This window comes from Hyla sarda, chromosome 9, assembly GCF_029499605.1.
Source record: "Hyla sarda isolate aHylSar1 chromosome 9, aHylSar1.hap1, whole genome shotgun sequence".
NCBI lineage: Eukaryota > Metazoa > Chordata > Amphibia > Anura > Hylidae > Hyla > Hyla sarda.
Window position 1 is genome coordinate 83,338,722 of NC_079197.1, and position 17,569 is coordinate 83,356,290.

At 43.7% G+C, this 17,569-nt stretch overlaps 1 protein-coding gene and 1 long non-coding RNA gene across 3 annotated transcripts in view; one reads left to right on the top strand and one right to left on the bottom strand.

Annotated features, from left to right (window-relative positions):
* Nucleotides 1-17,569, bottom strand: part of SLC16A2 (solute carrier family 16 member 2) — a 226,558-nt gene that overhangs the window by 10,873 nt on the left and 198,116 nt on the right. The window contains exons 2-5 of the mRNA XM_056541486.1: nt 15,072-15,216; nt 12,882-13,338; nt 11,239-11,382; nt 4,103-4,331 (exon numbers count right to left, since the gene is read on the bottom strand). Coding sequence (XP_056397461.1) covers nt 4,103-4,331; nt 11,239-11,382; nt 12,882-13,338; nt 15,072-15,216 — 975 coding nt within the window. The remainder of the gene's footprint in view (nt 1-4,102; nt 4,332-11,238; nt 11,383-12,881; nt 13,339-15,071; nt 15,217-17,569) is intronic.
* Nucleotides 9,740-17,569, top strand: part of LOC130292046 (uncharacterized) — a 52,662-nt gene continuing 44,832 nt past the window's right edge. For both annotated transcript variants that reach the window (XR_008848067.1, XR_008848066.1), the window contains exon 1: nt 9,740-9,833. This is a non-coding gene — a long non-coding RNA (uncharacterized LOC130292046). The remainder of the gene's footprint in view (nt 9,834-17,569) is intronic.

Here is a 17,569-nt window from a genome sequence, read left to right on the forward strand (position 1 = left end):
TCCAGCAGATGCCTCCATTCCTCAAGTGCTAATTTAATGGCTAGAAGCTCTCGATCCCCGATGGAGTAGTTCCTCTCCGCCGGAGAGAAGGTCCTAGAAAAAAAACCACAAGTAACAGCATGCCCGGAAGAATTTTTTTGTAGAAGGACAGCTCCAGCTCCCACAGAGGAGGCATCAACCTCCAATAGGAAGGGTTTAGATGGGTCAGGTCTGGAGAGCACGGGAGCCGAAGAAAAGGCAGACTTGAGCCGTTTAAAGGCGTCTTCCGCTTGAGGAGGCCAAGACTTGGGATCGGCATTTTTTTTGGTTAAAGCCACAATAGGAGCCACAACGGTAGAAAAATGTGGAATAAATTGCCTGTAATAATTGGCGAACCCCAAAAAACGTTGGATAGCACGGAGTCCGGAGGGGCGTGGCCAATCTAAGACGGCAGAGAGTTTGTCTGGATCCATTTGTAGTCCCTGGCCAGAGACCAAGTATCCTAGGAAAGGAAGAGATTGGCATTCAAACAGACATTTCTCTATTTTGGCATAGAGTTGATTGTCACGAAGTCTCTGAAGAACCATACGGACATGCTGGCGGTGTTCTTCTAGATTGGCAGAAAAAATCAGGATATCGTCCAGATATACAACCACACAGGAGTATAAGAGATCACGAAAAATTTCATTAACAAAGTCTTGGAAGACGGCAGGGGCGTTGCACAGGCCAAAGGGCATGACCAGATACTCAAAGTGTCCATCTCTGGTGTTAAATGCCGTTTTCCATTCATCCCCCTCTCTGATGCGGATGAGATTATAAGCACCTCTTAAGTCCAGTTTGGTAAAGATGTGGGCACCTTGGAGGCGATCAAAGAGTTCAGAGATGAGGGGTAGGGGGTAGCGGTTCTTAACCGTGATTTTATTAAGACCGCGGAAGTCAATGCAAGGACGTAGAGAGCCATCTTTTTTGGACACAAAGAAAAATCCGGCTCCGGCAGGAGAGGAGGATTTACGGATAAAGCCCTTTTTTAAATTTTCCTGGACGTATTCAGACATGGCAAGAGTCTCTGGGGCGGACAGAGGATAAATTCTGCCCCGGGGTGGAGTAGTGCCCGGGAGGAGGTCGATGGGACAATCATAAGGCCTGTGGGGAGGTAGAGTCTCAGCTTGTTTTTTGCAAAAAACATCCGCAAAGTCCATATAGGCCTTAGGGAGACCGGTTACAGGAGGAACCACAGAGTCACGGCAAGGGTTACTGGGAACCGGTTTTAGGCAGTCCTTGGAACAAGAGGGCCCCCAACTCTTGATCTCCCCAGTGGACCAATCCAGGGTTGGGGAATGAAGTTGAAGCCAGGGAAGTCCAAGGAGAATTTCAGAAGTGCAATTGGGGAGGACCAAAAGTTCAATCCTCTCGTGATGAGGTCCGATGCACATTAGAAGGGGCTCCGTGCGGAAACGTATGGTACAGTCCAATCTTTCATTGTTTACACAATTGATGTAGAGGGGTCTGGCGAGACTGGTCACCGGGATGTTGAACCTATTGACGAGAGAGGCCAAAATAAAATTTCCTGCAGATCCGGAATCCAAGAAGGCCACAGCAGAGAAGGAGAAGGCAGAAGCAGACATCCGCACAGGCACCGTAAGACGTGGAGAAGCAGAGTAGACATCAAGGACTGTCTCACCTTTGTGCGGAGTCAGCGTACGTCTTTCCAGGCGGGGAGGACGGATAGGACAATCCTTCAGGAAGTGTTCGGTACTAGCACAGTACAGGCAGAGATTCTCCATGCGGCGTCGTGTCCTCTCTTGAGGTGTCAGGCGAGACCGGTCAACCTGCATAGCCTCCACGGCGGGAGGCACAGGAACAGTTTGCAGGGGACCAGAGGAGAGAGGAGCCGGGGAGAAGAAACGCCTCGTGCGAACAGAGTCCATATCCTGGCGGAGCTCCTGACGCCTTTCGGAAAAACGCATGTCAATGCGAGTGGCTAGGTGAATGAGTTCATGTAGATTAGCAGGGATTTCTCGTGCGGCCAGAACATCTTTAATGTTGCTGGATAGGCCTTTTTTAAAGGTCGCGCAGAGGGCCTCATTATTCCAGGATAATTCTGAAGCAAGAGTACGGAATTGTACGGCATACTCGCCAACGGAAGAATTACCCTGGACCAGGTTCAACAGGGCAGTCTCAGCAGAAGAGGCTCGGGCAGGTTCCTCAAAGACACTTCGAATTTCCGAGAAGAAGGAGTGTATAGAGGCAGTGACGGGGTCATTGCGGTCCCAGAGCGGTGTGGCCCAAGACAGGGCTTTTCCAGACAGAAGGCTAACTACGAAAGCCACCTTAGACCTTTCAGTGGGAAACTGGTCCGACATCATCTCCAAGTGCAGGGAACATTGGGAAAGGAAGCCACGGCAAAACTTAGAGTCCCCATCAAATTTATCCGGCAAGGATAGTCGTAGACCAGAAGCGGCCACTCGCTGCGGAGGAGGTGCAGGAGCTGGCGGAGGAGATGATTGCTGAAGCTGTGGTAGTAACTGCTGTAGCATAACGGTCAGTTGAGACAGCTGTTGGCCTTGTTGCGCTATCTGTTGTGACTGCTGGGCGACCACCGTGGTGAGGTCAGCGACAACTGGCAGAGGAACTTCAGCGGGATCCATGGCCGGATCTACTGTCACGATGCCGGCTGGCAGGTAGTGGATCCTCTGTGCCAGAGAGGGATTGGCGTGGACCGTGCTAGTGGATCGGTTCTAAGTCACTACTGGTTTTCACCAGAGCCCGCCGCAAAGCGGGATGGTCTTGCTGCGGCGGTAGTGACCAGGTCGTATCCACTAGCAACGGCTCAACCTCTCTGGCTGCTGAAGATAGGCGCGGTACAAGGGAGTAGACAGAAGCAAGGTCGGACGTAGCAGAAGGTCGGGGCAGGCAGCAAGGATCGTAGTCAGGGGCAACGGCAGGAGGTCTGGAACACAGGCTAGGAACACACAAGGAAACGCTTTCACTGGCACGATGGCAACAAGATCCGGCAAGGAAGTGCAGGGGAAGTGAGGTGATATAGGGAAGTGCACAGGTGATAACACTAATTGGAACCACTGCGCCAATCAGCGGCGCAGTGGCCCTTTAAATCGCAAAGACCCGGCGCGCGCGAGCCCTAGGGAGCGGGGCCGCGCGCGCCGGGACAGGACTGACGGAGAGCGAGTCAGGTACGGGAGCCGGGGTGCGCATCGCGAGCGGGCGCTACCCGCATCGCGAATCGCATCCCGGCTGGAGGCGGTATCGCAGCGCCCCGGGTCAGTGGATCTGACCGGAGCGCTGCAGTGAGGAGAGTGTAGCGAGCGCTCCGGGGAGGAGCGGGGACCCGGAGCGCTCGGCGTAACATATACACTTTAGTTAGAGATTAGTTGTCATCCACCTTCATCTACCCTATTCATAAAATATGGCTGGACCATTGTATATACAAAGCACTTTCTGCCTTTTGACGCAACCTCATCCCATTGTACGCTCTTGCAAACAGGACCCACACTCCTCTTGTTTGAATATTTAGTGTGTAATATTCCCTCTTTTTCCCAACCTTTGCCCCCCTCCCCCTAGCTGGTTCACTTATGACTTATCAAATAGGTATTACAGCTGAAAGGGGTTGTGCAGTGAAAAATGTAAATTTACTCCTGTCCCCAGGCTGCCTACAGAAAAAATAAAACACATTCTTACCTTCTGTCCCTCCCTCGTAGCTCCGGTATCGGGGCACCCCATCCATGACCGGTCACACAGCTTTCCCCCGAGCTGCAGAGTATAGCATCAACACCCCTGTGGTCAGTGATTGGCAGAGTGACATCATGTCTACAGCTCCGACCAGCTCCACTGAAGTAGACTGCCAGCTGAGACCAACCAGAGAGGTGGTACCCCAATATCGGAGATACGAGGGAGTGACAGAAGGGGAGTTAAAGTGTTTATTACTTTTGTAAACATCCTGAGGACAATCTTAATTAACATTATCCACTGAACAGCCCCTTTGTTTGTGTGTTTTGCGGTGTTAACACTTTGACTAGACTGTATATGAATATTAAATCAAGTTGATGTGGTAAAACAATCCATGCATGTCCTATTAGAACTTTAGCTATCATTGGTTCAAACAAACCTGCTAGAGGAGGTCCAGCTGTCATTGGAATGGACATCATCCCCAGGACATAACCGATGGCTTGTGAAGCTTGCATTGGACCCACCAACTCAAAAGCAATAGGACTCATCATACTAATAAAAAAGCCATCGGACAGGCCAAGAAACAGGCATACAACAATGACGCTTTCAAAAACCTGGCATTGTGGCAGCATCATGCTCAGAATACCCAGCAGTAGTAAGGAGACCACCTGAAAAATAAGATGAATAAGCTTAGTAAGACTATAACAGTAAAGGCCAAATGTCTAGCTATAGTTATGTCATCATATAAATACCCATTATCAGTGATTAGTATAGGAAGTTGTTAAATTACAGGAAATAAGATGGCAGCATTTACAAATGTGTTTTTGAAATGCCATACTACATACTACATAAAATGAGGTATGCAGCTAACAAGCATTGGTGGCCAAGCACAATAAAGTATTGGTAGAACAGGGTGTTAGCTGCTGGAATTATGAGCAGTGAAAAAGTGTGAGATTAAATACTAATCCTAATGGGTATTTACTGTAGTACAGATGTTTCCCTCTTTTATCCCACAGGAAAACAACTGCAAAATTCCTAATGGGATGAAACGTGTCAAAAACAAACCACTGATACACAGCAGTTCCATGACAGACAAAACTGCAAGTTATAAGCAACATATTTTTACACATACAGTATGTAATGGCTGTGCAATAGGATTCTAGTTATTCTTTCCAGTAACACACTGGTCTTCTTCTCCATCGTAATCTGTTTTACCACAAAACTCAAACCACATTTGCCATGTAGATAAAATCCCAGACTAAAACTTCTTCACCTTTTCCTGACACCTAATACAGATGATCACTTATTGCCTCTAGTTCTTTCTTTACGCTATTAGGAACAGTTCTTTTGGAGAGAAGGGAATACATCATATAATAAAAAAAAGTGAACCTGAAGATATAAATCAGCAAACCTCCATCTCCCAATTCCCCTGGGCCATTTGCATTATATAGAGCTATACAGATGGAGATTTAAAACACCAACAATCATGGTTAAATGTAAGAAATGTGGTGGCAATATAGGTCTCACCTTTTGTAGGCAAAATATTGAGGGTTTTCTGAGAGATGATATGGTGAAGTATCTTAATGAAAATAACCTTATAAGGGTGCTGTAGGTTTACATAGCCAGATATTCTGCAAGTTTCCCGCTGCAGGTTTAAGCCATAGCACATTCTCTGTAGCGGAAAATCCTTCTTGGAGAACCTGCTGGGCCTTGAACCTACAGCATGAAACTCCCAAAAGATCTGACCGTGAAAATGCATCCTCACACAGCGCCAGCTAATGCGTATCTGGACTTTCTAAAGCATTTGATACGGTGCCACATAAAAGGTTGGTGCATAAAATGGGGATGCTGGGATTAGGGGAGGATAAATGTAAATTGGCTCAATCATAGGAAGCAGAGGGTGGTTATTGACAGAACTTACTCTTAATTGGGTCACAGTTTAGGTCAATGTTTTCATCTCATCATACACTTTTGTAATATACATGTATGGAAAATTCAGCTCACATACCTTTGTTATACCAGTGTAGTACCCCCCATCTCTGTACAGCAGAATGGTATAACCCACAGGAGTTAATATATCAGTCAGGGTTACATTATATCAAGGTCTGAATAGAGATACTGACGGATGAATTATTCTTCTACCAACTACTACTTCACTGTGAATTTGTTTATATGTAAAACTCTACTGTCTGTTTAGACACATTATGTTGTTAATAAAGTTAGCTGTAAAAAATAAATAAATAAAAAACATACAGAGGAGTGAGAAGAATGTGAGAGCAGTGCTGAGATGCTAATACTGTATATGTTCTGCTCCTCAATATAATGCTATTCCCCATTTAAGATATGTGGCCAGTGTTCACTGAATATTATGGGTCACATGACATATGTAGTAGGTCACATGACTGTCCATGGCATGTGCAACTATAGAACTATTGTACCACATTTGTTTACTAGAAAGGGGTTACTACACTGGTGAAAGAAAGGGATGAGAACAGAATGTTTAATATATGTAATATTAGAAAACTACCATACATGATTCTCTTTTCTATAAATAATAAAGAGAAACAATAGAATGTGGACAACCACCCCCTTCCCTCTGCCATCATTGTACTCGTACCATCCCTTGCCACAGTCAGTTTAACAGGAGAGTGCATCTGTGGTAGTGCGAAGTATTACAAGATTGCAATATTTATCCTGCATACAAAAAAACAATAACACTATGCCAGAATTGCTGTTTTATAGTCACCTTGGATAACAAAAGTTTCTATATATATGAAACATTAAATTGTGTTATTAAAGAGTACAACTCATTCACCAAACAACAAGCCCCCTTATGTCAACAATAATAATGTTGTCAAAAAACTTGGTGGACTGGGGCTAATACTAAATGGTAAGACAACTTCTGTACTTTTCCAGCCATGCGTTGCGTTAAGAACGCTAAAGCTATGTTAACACAGCATAAAATTTTGTGGCGCATTTTATTTTACTCACACAATTTAGTTTGTAACCTGCTAAAATTTGGCCGCATTTTCTTTTATTAAAGGGGTTCTCTGGTGCTTAGACATCTTATCCCCTATCCAAAGATGCCTGATAGCGGGAGTCCCGCTGCTGGGGACCCCCGTGATCTTGCACGTGGCACCCCGTTTGTAATCAGTCCCCGGAGCGTGTTCGCTCCTGGTCTGATTACCGGCGACCACAGCTATCACGCCCCCTCCCGTAGGCTTGCATTGAGGGGCGGAGCGTGACGTCACACGGGGCGGAGGCGTAACGTCACACGCCGTCGGCCCTGTGGTCGACGGTAATCAGACCCGGATCGAACACGCTCCGGGGACTGATTACAAACTGGGTGCCGCGTGCAAGATCAGGGGGGTCCTCAGCAGCGGGACTCCCGCGATCAGGCATCTTATCCCCTATCCTTTGGATAGGGGATAAGATGTCTAGACACCAGAGAACCCCTTTAAGGCCAAAATGCGTGTGTAAAATAAAATGTGCCACTAAATTTAACATGGTGTGAACATAGCCTTACACATTACACTAAAGTAAGGTATTTGACCAACCTATCGATTAGTTCATTATATCAATGTACAAGGGGACCACCCATATTCTACTGAAATTTCCAAAATTAGTGCTACCTAGAAACTACATAGAGCTTCATTCCTAGGCAGCCTTTCTCACCTAGGAAAAGGAGTTCAGACCTCCAGGGATAATTGATGTGACACTACAGGTCCCTGTTTGTTCTCAAGAGGAACAAAAACTTATGCTGGGTCAGGAGGATTTAGAACCAAGTGATGTCAGCTAAAAAAAATACTAAAAGGACTAAAGAATAATGTCGGTACATAAGTCAAGGCAACTAATATTTCACCACATTGCCTAGCATTATGTAGGTTATTTGCCTTACAGAAATATGATAAAAAAAAATGGTAGGCATAAATTCAGGAAAGGGTTCAAATAACCCCTTATAAAAAACTGTTTTGCATCCCACAGTGTTCCTGGAGGGGGCTGTTCAATTCTCAAGAAGGGAATCAGTGGGGAGCAAGACTGGAAGTCTGGGAACAGAGGGCTAGAATCATCCTTTCGGAGGATTTGGTGAGATAGCGAGGCAGTATGCGAATAGAACACAAAGCAAATTGTTGTGGTATGTAACAAGAATTAGGTCAAATGTCTTTTGGGCCAAACATTTAGAGTTATTGTGTCAACCAAGCGAATAGCTGTCGGAAGCATACATGTTATATCAGAAACGGGATGACAAACCCTCCTCAGAATGCAAAGTAATGGTTCAGCCTAGAAGGGCAATGGTGCCAATTAAAGTGGGACATATCCCTTTGCATGCCTGGAGAAACACAGTCGATGGGATGGAAAATAAATTAAAAAAATGTATCCAAGACTAAATAGATAAAATACATTATTTAGTCTTTAAAGTTGTATCAGAAGCAATTAAATTGGCAATTGTGTGTAGACATTATACTCAAACAGTGGGCAGGTGTGAAAACCCTTTACACTGCTATACACATATGGGGAGATTTCTCAAAACCTGTCCAGCAGAGAACGTTGCTGAGTTGCCCATAGCAACCAATCAGATTGCGCCTTCAATTTTCAGAAGCCTTTTCAGAAATGAAAGAAACGATCTGATTGGTTGCTATGGGCAACTCAGTAACTTTTCCTCTGGACAGGTTTTGATAAATCTCCCCCATACTGTCTATGTGTGTCCCACTATACATAGCCCTGATTTATAAACACTGTGTTCACTTTTCAACATGAAATATACTTTTAATGAATATTCAGTTATTTCTGGGAAATTGAAAACCAATAAAATATTCTCCTGTCTGTACCCACATGTCATGATTTAAAAGTCTTGTTATATAGGGTCTGGGCTCTAGACACATTACACGTCAGCGGTATAAAATTTCCTGTAACCTATACAGCCTCTTATAAAACCTCAGACTTTGGCTGGCCAAGAAACTTGCTAAACGTAGCACTTCATTTCCAGAATCCAGCAGGGACCTTCTATAAGTTGTAACCCTGGATAAAGAAATGAATGTTACCCTATAAATTACAATGCAGCAGCTGCACCACATAAAAGTGAAATATTAACAATCTGCCTTGGTTAACAAAAACCAAGGATAAAGCAGCCTAACCACTCCAAGGTTATTTATCAACATTTTCTGTGAGAAAAACAGGGCGCCGCCGGTAGACCGTGCAAGAAAAGGAAAAATAACATTGTGTTGACTGATAACCTGAAAGTGAAAATGAATGAACTTGCTGTGGATGCATTTTCCCAAGGTTGGAAATGTGAAGAAAACTGTGTAGGTTGCTCCAAATCAGTTTTCAAAGTCAGGGGAATTTACAGTTCTCCGCATCCCCAAAATTGAGAGATGTTATAAGCAATGATGTGTGAATATAGCTGCTAAGGTCTTCCCTTCAAGTTGTGATATTTTTGTTCTCTGAATTCTACATCACTTTTATCATTCAGTCCAATCATCACTAAAGATCAGCTTCTGTATCCCCCATTATGTATGTTACGGCCAGGGGTGGACTGAAAACTCATGGGGACCCCACATGTGCCCACCCTTGTGTAAGACACACCCATATAGATTCCCCGCCTACATACAAATAAATCTTTTAATACATGAAGAAAATATAGAAAAATAATTGTTGTTTCTATGCAATATATTTTACAGATAAAATGACATATTGGCCCAGATTTATCAAACTATGTAAGAGAAAAAGTGGAGAGAATTTTTCCACAGCAACCAATCACAGCTCAGTTAAAACGTTCTGGTAAAGTGAAAGCTGAGCTGTGATTGGTTCTTGTGGAAAAATCACTCCAGTTTTGATTTTTGGTCACGCAATCTGGGGGCACTATTTTTTATTTTGCCCAGGGCAACACGTCTAAAACTGGCCCTGATTGGATCCTTAATTTGAGCAACCAGTCAGCCATGGAATGAAAACACATTGTACAGTCTATGGGGGAGATTAATCAAAACCTGTGCAGAGGGAAAGTTGCTGAGTTGCCCATAGCAACCAATCAGATTGCTTCTTTCATTTTAAACATGGCCTCTGCAAAATGAAAGAAGTGATCTGATTGGTTGCTATGGGCAACTCAGCAACTTTTACTTTGCACAGGTTTTGATAAATCTCCCCCTATGTGTACTCTTTCATCTCTTCCCCAGGTAAGCAACTCCTATATACCTGCTCATCCACACACTGTAGAAGATGATGTGATTCATCAGAAGAGGCCACCTTCTTCCATGGCTTGATGGTATGTGCATTCAGTGGTGGACTGGGATCAGCATGTGCACTGGTGACCCAGGACCTAAGACTCTGTCACGAGTTGCGCTTGACTACTAGGTACTAACCAGAGCATACTTGTAACACCCCACAAGACATGCCATCCCGACAAGTGTCTAGCTAGGACACTCTTCTCAAAGTTGCTCCGTACCTTATGCTTGCCCATTTCTTGCTTCCAACATACCAACTTTAAAAACTGACCGTTCACGGTTGCTTAATACATCCTTCCCCTTACCAGGAGACATTGCCATAGGTAATGTTATTTACTTCACCTCTTGTTGGTCAAGGTTATGGCTGATCACCACAGCAAATGAATGTGGGTAAAAGGTGAAGGGATACATATGTTCAACACAGAAAGGTATTTTAAGTATACATGTTTAAGTAGTTCCCCTTTAATTAGAGAACTAAGGTTACATATTAAATCTGTAGGAGTTGTTATACTATTTCCATTATACTGAGGACATCATAACAAGGAGATTATCAGTCGACTATATCAGTCACTGCAGCATAAGGTGCTTATTAACATCCCTTTCATTAGGAGGAAATGTACAGGCAGCAGCAAGAACAATCACAGCGTTCTCTGCTTTGCTAGAAAGCCTTATGGATGTAAACAGAACCCATATATAGTAGGATATGTACAGCAAATAAACAACCTATAGTCTTCTGTGTCATGAAAAAGTACAGAGACAAAGTAAATGTTGGCACACTGCGTGTAAAGGAACAAATGTTCAAGGGCAACCACTGACATATGAAATGTCAGGATGACTCAGTATCCTGGTTTGCACCAGAATTCAGGAAGAAAAAACAGTTGCTAGGGTTACTATTCTGAGGAGAAAGTGCAGAGCTGCTGGACACTTTACACTAGTTTATGAGTCTGAAAATGATATAATTCGCTTATGTAGATTCTTGTGGAAAGTATAAAGTATAGAAAATACATGAGGGAGTGTCTATGTATTGCAGATAACCAAGATAAGCCACTATACATACACATACTAAAGTAGAATTAGAGGGTTTTACATGATGATAGATTAGGATATGCCATCACTATTCCTATGAACCTGACTCACTTAAACAAGGCCTTGTTGCAGGATCCTGTATAACAGATGACCAGAGAGACCGCTGTGTAAGGAGAAACAATGAAAAGTTCATAAAGTAATGGCATATCCTTAAACTATACCAAAACTGTCTAAGATGGGAATACCTCTACCTCTAGTAACCATTGAAATAACATACTATAGAATTGCTATTTATGTAGTAAACTTCCAAAAACTTTATTAACTTCAATACCTGCAAGTAGATCTTCTTCAGACCAGGAATACAGTCGCCAATTTTGCCAGAAGTAAGGCGCCCAATGCCAGATGTTGCTCCAATGCACACCAACAGTATCCATTTCCCAGAGTTATCCTTAAATCGTTTCTCCACAAACTTTATCTAAGGGAAGTGAAAAACAGTTCTCAAATAGATGATGTACAAGGTTATACTATGGTGTAGGGTTGTTATATAATGTGATGGTATAAGGAAATTTTGTTCCCATCTAAAAAAAAAAAAAACTGATAAAAAAAGTTGGTTTGCTCACACTGAGAGGCATTTTATTACGGACCTAAGGAAGGCACAAGTGTGTGCTGAAACGTGCTATTCCAACTACAGTGACCCCCCGACCTACGATGGCCCCGACATACGATCATTTCAACATACGATGGCCTCTCAGATGCCATCGCATGTTGAAGGCAGCATCAACATACGATGCTTTTGTATGTCGGGGCCATCGCATAAACGGCTATCCGGCAGCGCTGACTGCTTCAGCTGCCACCGGATAGCCGTTTACGGTGCCCCGTGTGGTCCGCTGATGATCACTTACCTGTCCTCGGTGCTCCGGCGCGTCCTCTTCGGGATCCCCTGCATCGTCGGCGCTCTCCATCGACGTCATCACGTTGTTCGCACGCTGTCCCATCATCCAATAGGAGCGTCGTGTGTAACAACATGATGGCGGCGACGGAGAGCGAGGATGCCGGGGAAGCAGAGGCCTTACCGGAGCATCGGGGACACCTCAGGGACGCGGCGACAGCGATGGACGGCGACATCCAGGGCAGCGGTGACGGTCCGGAGCGGCGGGGACAGGTGAGTACAACTTCCTCTAACACTGGTCTTCAACCTGCGGACCTTCAGATGTTGCAAAACTACAACACCCAGCATGCCCGGACAGCCAACGGCTGTCCGGGCATGCTGGGTGTTGTAGTTTTGCAACATCTGGAGGTCCGCAGGTTGTAGACCACTGTCCTATACTTTACATTGCACAGATCCCTCAACATACGATGGTCCGTTTGGAACGGATTACCATCGTATGTTGAGGGACCACTGTACTCTGAGTTGTTCTAATAAACTGTAAACCATTGCAGACTGCTATAGAGGATCGTGAATCAGCGTTCTATCATTTTTCCATCACATTTTGCTTGTCAACCAATCGGAGCCCTATTAATAGATGATGGAAACAGTCGATAACGATTTCCATAAACAATTTTTATTGATAATATCAATTAACTTTTACAGGCCTATTCACAACACAGCCACAGTCCAAGTGCACAAAACTGGAAAAAAGTCCCAAAAGTTTTTTTAGTTTCTTTTGTAAAGCGGACAAAATGCCCCCCAAAACGGTGTATGTACACAGCCTTAAAGGGCAAGCTCGGACTGCTGCCTAATGTTTATACTTATAAATAATGGAAAGGAAAACATGTTGACAATGGATCAGCTGATATTTTCTAACCTAAATGTTTTAATGGTTACCAATGGAACATTTTTTGATAAACTTGTATTCATTATTTAAAAGTAATATATAGTCTAGTGTAGATCATAATCTTTCTATAGTAACTAAGCCAAGACATACACTATACTTATTGTCATGTACATTTTGACAAGTTATAATATTCACATACCAGGTGTATATATGGAACAAAATATCCCAATACCGTTGTGGCAATACCACAAGCCCAGATTCTGTAGGTTGTCTTCTGGAATACTTGCATGTTGAAATACTTTTTTGTATGTGCCACACACTGCTGGGTCTTACTTCTTCCTGCCAAATTAGCTCTCTCATGATCATCTACCGGGCTTGGTAGAAGTGGCTTAAAGGTCAGAGACAGGAAAATTTGAATGAACATGAAAACACTGAGCACTTGAAATGTATGTGCCAATCCGATAGCTTTTCCCATTATCTCCAGCAAGAAAGGAAAGCATATTGTGAACACGCAAGCACCCCCGGTCACAATGCCATTCACAAGACCAAGGCGCTTCTTGAAGTAATGACCAAGTATGACCAATGAGGGCTGGAAAGCAAAGGAGCAGCCACAACCAAAGAGGATTCCGTAAGTAAAATATCGGACACCTAGAGACCTGTGTTAAAGAAAAAAAAAACACATAAACAAGATGCAATTTACTATACAGTATATATTAGACAGTCCTTTAATCTAACAGAGATTTATTTGATCCTCAAGTTTTCTAAAGAGTCCTAAGTGGTCAGGGACATGGCTAAATTGAGAAAGCAAAAAAAGCTGATGCATCCAGGTACTTTATCTTAAGGGGTCAAAAGGCCCCTCTGCCACAAGAGAGAACATCAGTATTATAAATGTCAGGTGGGAGCAGATTTAGCATTGGAGCACAAAAGTTTCAATTTAAATCTCTGACTGTGCTGGAAATCTTTATGTAACAGTCATAGTCAGTGCTAGTGCAAAACAGGCAGTAGTATTCATAGGTACCACCAGGAACTCTACCCAAGTGTTTGAGTAAAAACCAATATGGTCACTCCTTATCCTTGGAGCAATATAGTCACTCTTCAGTAAAAGCCAGCATATCTAAGTCATTTACTGCTACCTTTCTTCGTTGCTCTCAAAAATGAATCCAATAGGGAAGCATCAAGCTTTGTTTTAATTTGAATACTTTTTTCAATGTTAACTTTATTCATAATGGAAAACCTAACCCAGGTTTTATTGTTTAACACCTTTATTAACCCCTTAAGGACCAAGCCCATTTTCACCTTAAGGTCCGGGACAATTTTCATTTTTGCACCTACGTTTTTTTCATCCCCTCCTTCTAAAAATCATACCGCTTTCAATTTAGCACCTACAGACCCATATAAGGGCTTGTTTTTTGCACCACCAATTGTACTGTGTAATGACATCAATCATTTAATAACAAAATCTACTTCAAAACCAAAAATATATATATTTGTGGGGTAAAATAAAAAAAAAAATTGAACATGCAATTGAAAGTGCAATTTTCAGTAAAAACAACACTGTATCTTTATTCTGTAGGTCCATACGGTTACAAGGATACCCAATTTATGTAGGTTTTATTTTATTTTATTACTTAAAAAAAAATCCTAACTACATGCACCAAAATTAGTATGTTTAAAATTGTAATCTTCTGACCCCTATAACTTTTAAATTTTTCCGCATACGGGACTATATGAGGGCTCATTTTTTGTGCCATGGTCTGTAGTTTTTACCAGTACCATTTTTGTTTTGATGGGACTGGGGGCGGGGCATAGTCATGAGTGGGCGGAGCCATGACGTCACGAACCGCCGGCCCCTCTCATCATCCACGGAGCAAACTTCGCTCCGGAGAGCTGATGACTAGGGGGGCTGCAGGAGAGATCGCGGGGAACCCCCGCGATCAGACTACTTATCCCCTTCCTGAGTTTGGTCTCCAGGCCGTGAGGAAACCAAACTAACTGTTTGACTAGGGAAGGAACAGAACAGAGCAACCTAGTGGCCGTTTTTTTATTCACATAAAAAAAATATTGAGAAAAAAAGGTTGCTATTTACTTGCTGTTAAAATTCTCAAAGTGTCTTATAATTACATAAGGAACAATATATTAAAAGTTTAGTTTGGTGACAGGTATTCTTTAAATGTCTTTCTAAAACAGTTAAAGTAGTTGGCATCGAAGAATACTCAGTACTGGCTAACAGCAGAGGCCCTCTGCTGCTGAAAGCAGCTGGGAGCTGCGCCGTATAGACTGAGCCTATTCCATAAACCGTTAATGGCCTCAGGACAAGTATGCTCATCCTGGGTCATCAGGGGTTTGGTATTAAAACAAAGAGTATGCAACATGTGAAAGACTATCTTACTTTGTGAACGAACTCGACAACAATCCAATGAAAGCCAATGCAGCTCCTCCAGATGAGGTCTTTCGACATCCCAGCCTATCTGTGAAAATGCTTACAACTGGGGAGCAGAAGAAAATCATTCCCATGGCAAGAGAACCGACCCAAGCTGTAAGGGGAAAAAAAGACTTGTTAGATTACAGTACATTACAAAGCTATTTTCCAACCACTATACACAAAATCACATTTCTGTTTCAACCATAACCACCAAACATGCAACTTCAGTAAAGTGGCCCAGATTTACAAAATTGTCTAATTCTTAAATGTGCAAAACTTGCACCAGATTTACCAAGGTGTAGCTATATCTAGTGTAGTGGTTCTTAACCTGGGTTACCCCAGGGGTTCGGTGAGACAGTCCTGGGGGTTCGGCGGGGGAGGTCGCAACAGGACAGGCAACCAAACAATTGCTTGGGGCCCCGAGCAGAGCCGGTGTTTGCCAGTCCTGTAGCGACGGGGCAATTCCTCCCATCACTATTAACTCCCTATGGCCCCGCGTTAAGTTTAAAAAACGCCGGGACGTCACTGATGTCCCGTGCGTGCACCCATGGAAACGAAGGCGCCGAGGACCAGAGGATAGAGAAGGAGGAAGACGAGTGCTGGCCAGCTTGGTAAGTGACCAGCGACACATCATCTTCAGTGCTCTGACCACCGGTCCCGAGACCTACTGCTATAGCCGGAGCAGTGGTCAGAGCACTGAAGTGGGCAGTACACAGGCATACAGCCTACAGCCATACACTATATATGGCTGGAGGCTGTGTGTCTGTGGTGGAACACTGCCTGCCTTATGTGGGGGAACACTGCCTGCCTAATGTGGGGGAACACTGCCTGCCTAATGTGGGGGAACACTGCCTGCCTAATGTGGGGGAACACTGCCTGCCTAATGTGGGGGAACACTGCCTGCCTAATGTGGGGGAACACTGCCTGCCTAATGTGGGGGAACACTGCCTGCCTAACTGTCTGTAGTTTTGCAACATCAGGAGGTCCGCAGGTTGAAGACCACTGGCCTACATAATGTGGGGGAACACTGCCTGCCTAATGTGGGGGAACACTGCCTGCCTTATGTGGGGGAACACTGCCTGCCTAATGTAGGGGAACACTGCCTGCCTAATGTGGGGGAACACTGCCTGCCTAATGTGGGGGAACACTGCCTGCCTAATGTGGGGGAACACTGCCTGCCTAATGTGGGGGAACACTGCCTGCCTAATGTGGGTGAACACTGCCTGCCTAATGTGGGGGAACACTGCCTGCATAATGTGGGGGAACACTGCCTGCCTAATGTGGGGGAACACTGCCTGCCTAATGTGGGGGAACACTCCCTGCCTAATGTGGGGGAACACTGCCTGCCTAATGTGGGGGAACACTGCCTGCCTAATGTGGGGGAACACTGCCTGCCTAATGTGGGGGAACACTGCCTGCCTAATGTGGGGGAACACTGCCTGCCTAATGTGGGAGAACACTGCCTGCCTAATGTGGGAGAACACTGCCTGCCGAATGTGGGGGAAGTCACACTGATACTGATTTGCAGTAAATATTCATTATGTTTTTGTGTGAAAATCATGTTTTCATGGTTTTGTTCTTTGTTCTTAATGGTTTTGCTCATTTTGTGCACCTATGTATAAATATATACTTAAATATATACCTCCTATGTCTTGAATTTGAAAAAAATCATATTTTATTTTTCCAATTACGAGTGGTTCGGTGAATGCGCATATGAAACTGGTGGGGTTCAGTAACTCCAACAAGGTTAAGACCACTGATCTAGTGCATCTGAAGGTTGTCTCATCTAAGTTAAAACCAACTATTAGTTGGCTTACTTTAAAACCAGAATCATCTGTCAAAATTTGGTGCATTTTTGTCACATTATACATACATTATAATATTGACCCTTTATAGCGAGGCCACACAGCTTTGATGGTGAATAGGCAACTAAGAGTGTTTACACATACTGAATACAGTGCGAATTTTATGAGTAAGTCAATGATAAAATCTAAAATTTATAATACACATGGCGCAAATTATGCAACGCAATTTTCTGGCACAAGTACCACCAGAATTCTAGCGCATTTGCAATAGTATTAGGTCCTGATTGAAAACAGGAGAACAATAAATTCACCAATATAAATTATTTTTAGAATTTATCATCATGTAGATACTGCTGGTAAAAACCTTCAGTGGCTCCTAGAGTTTTAGAAGATGTGATTGGACAACATTGTAATCTCACCAACTATGAATTTGGGATGATTAGTCATGAAGCTCTGGTGAGGACAAAAGTAAAACTGATCAAGAGCAAAGTGAAGCATGACAAAAAAAATAAAAATAAAAAACAGGGACTGGACAGGACTGTGGTAGTAATTGAATAGCAATTGAATGCTGCTTGGACAGGAACAGTCAGTTCATGACAATCACGGAAAATCAGTTCTAAGCCTTCGTGTAATGCCAGATATTACAACATGTTAGGGTGG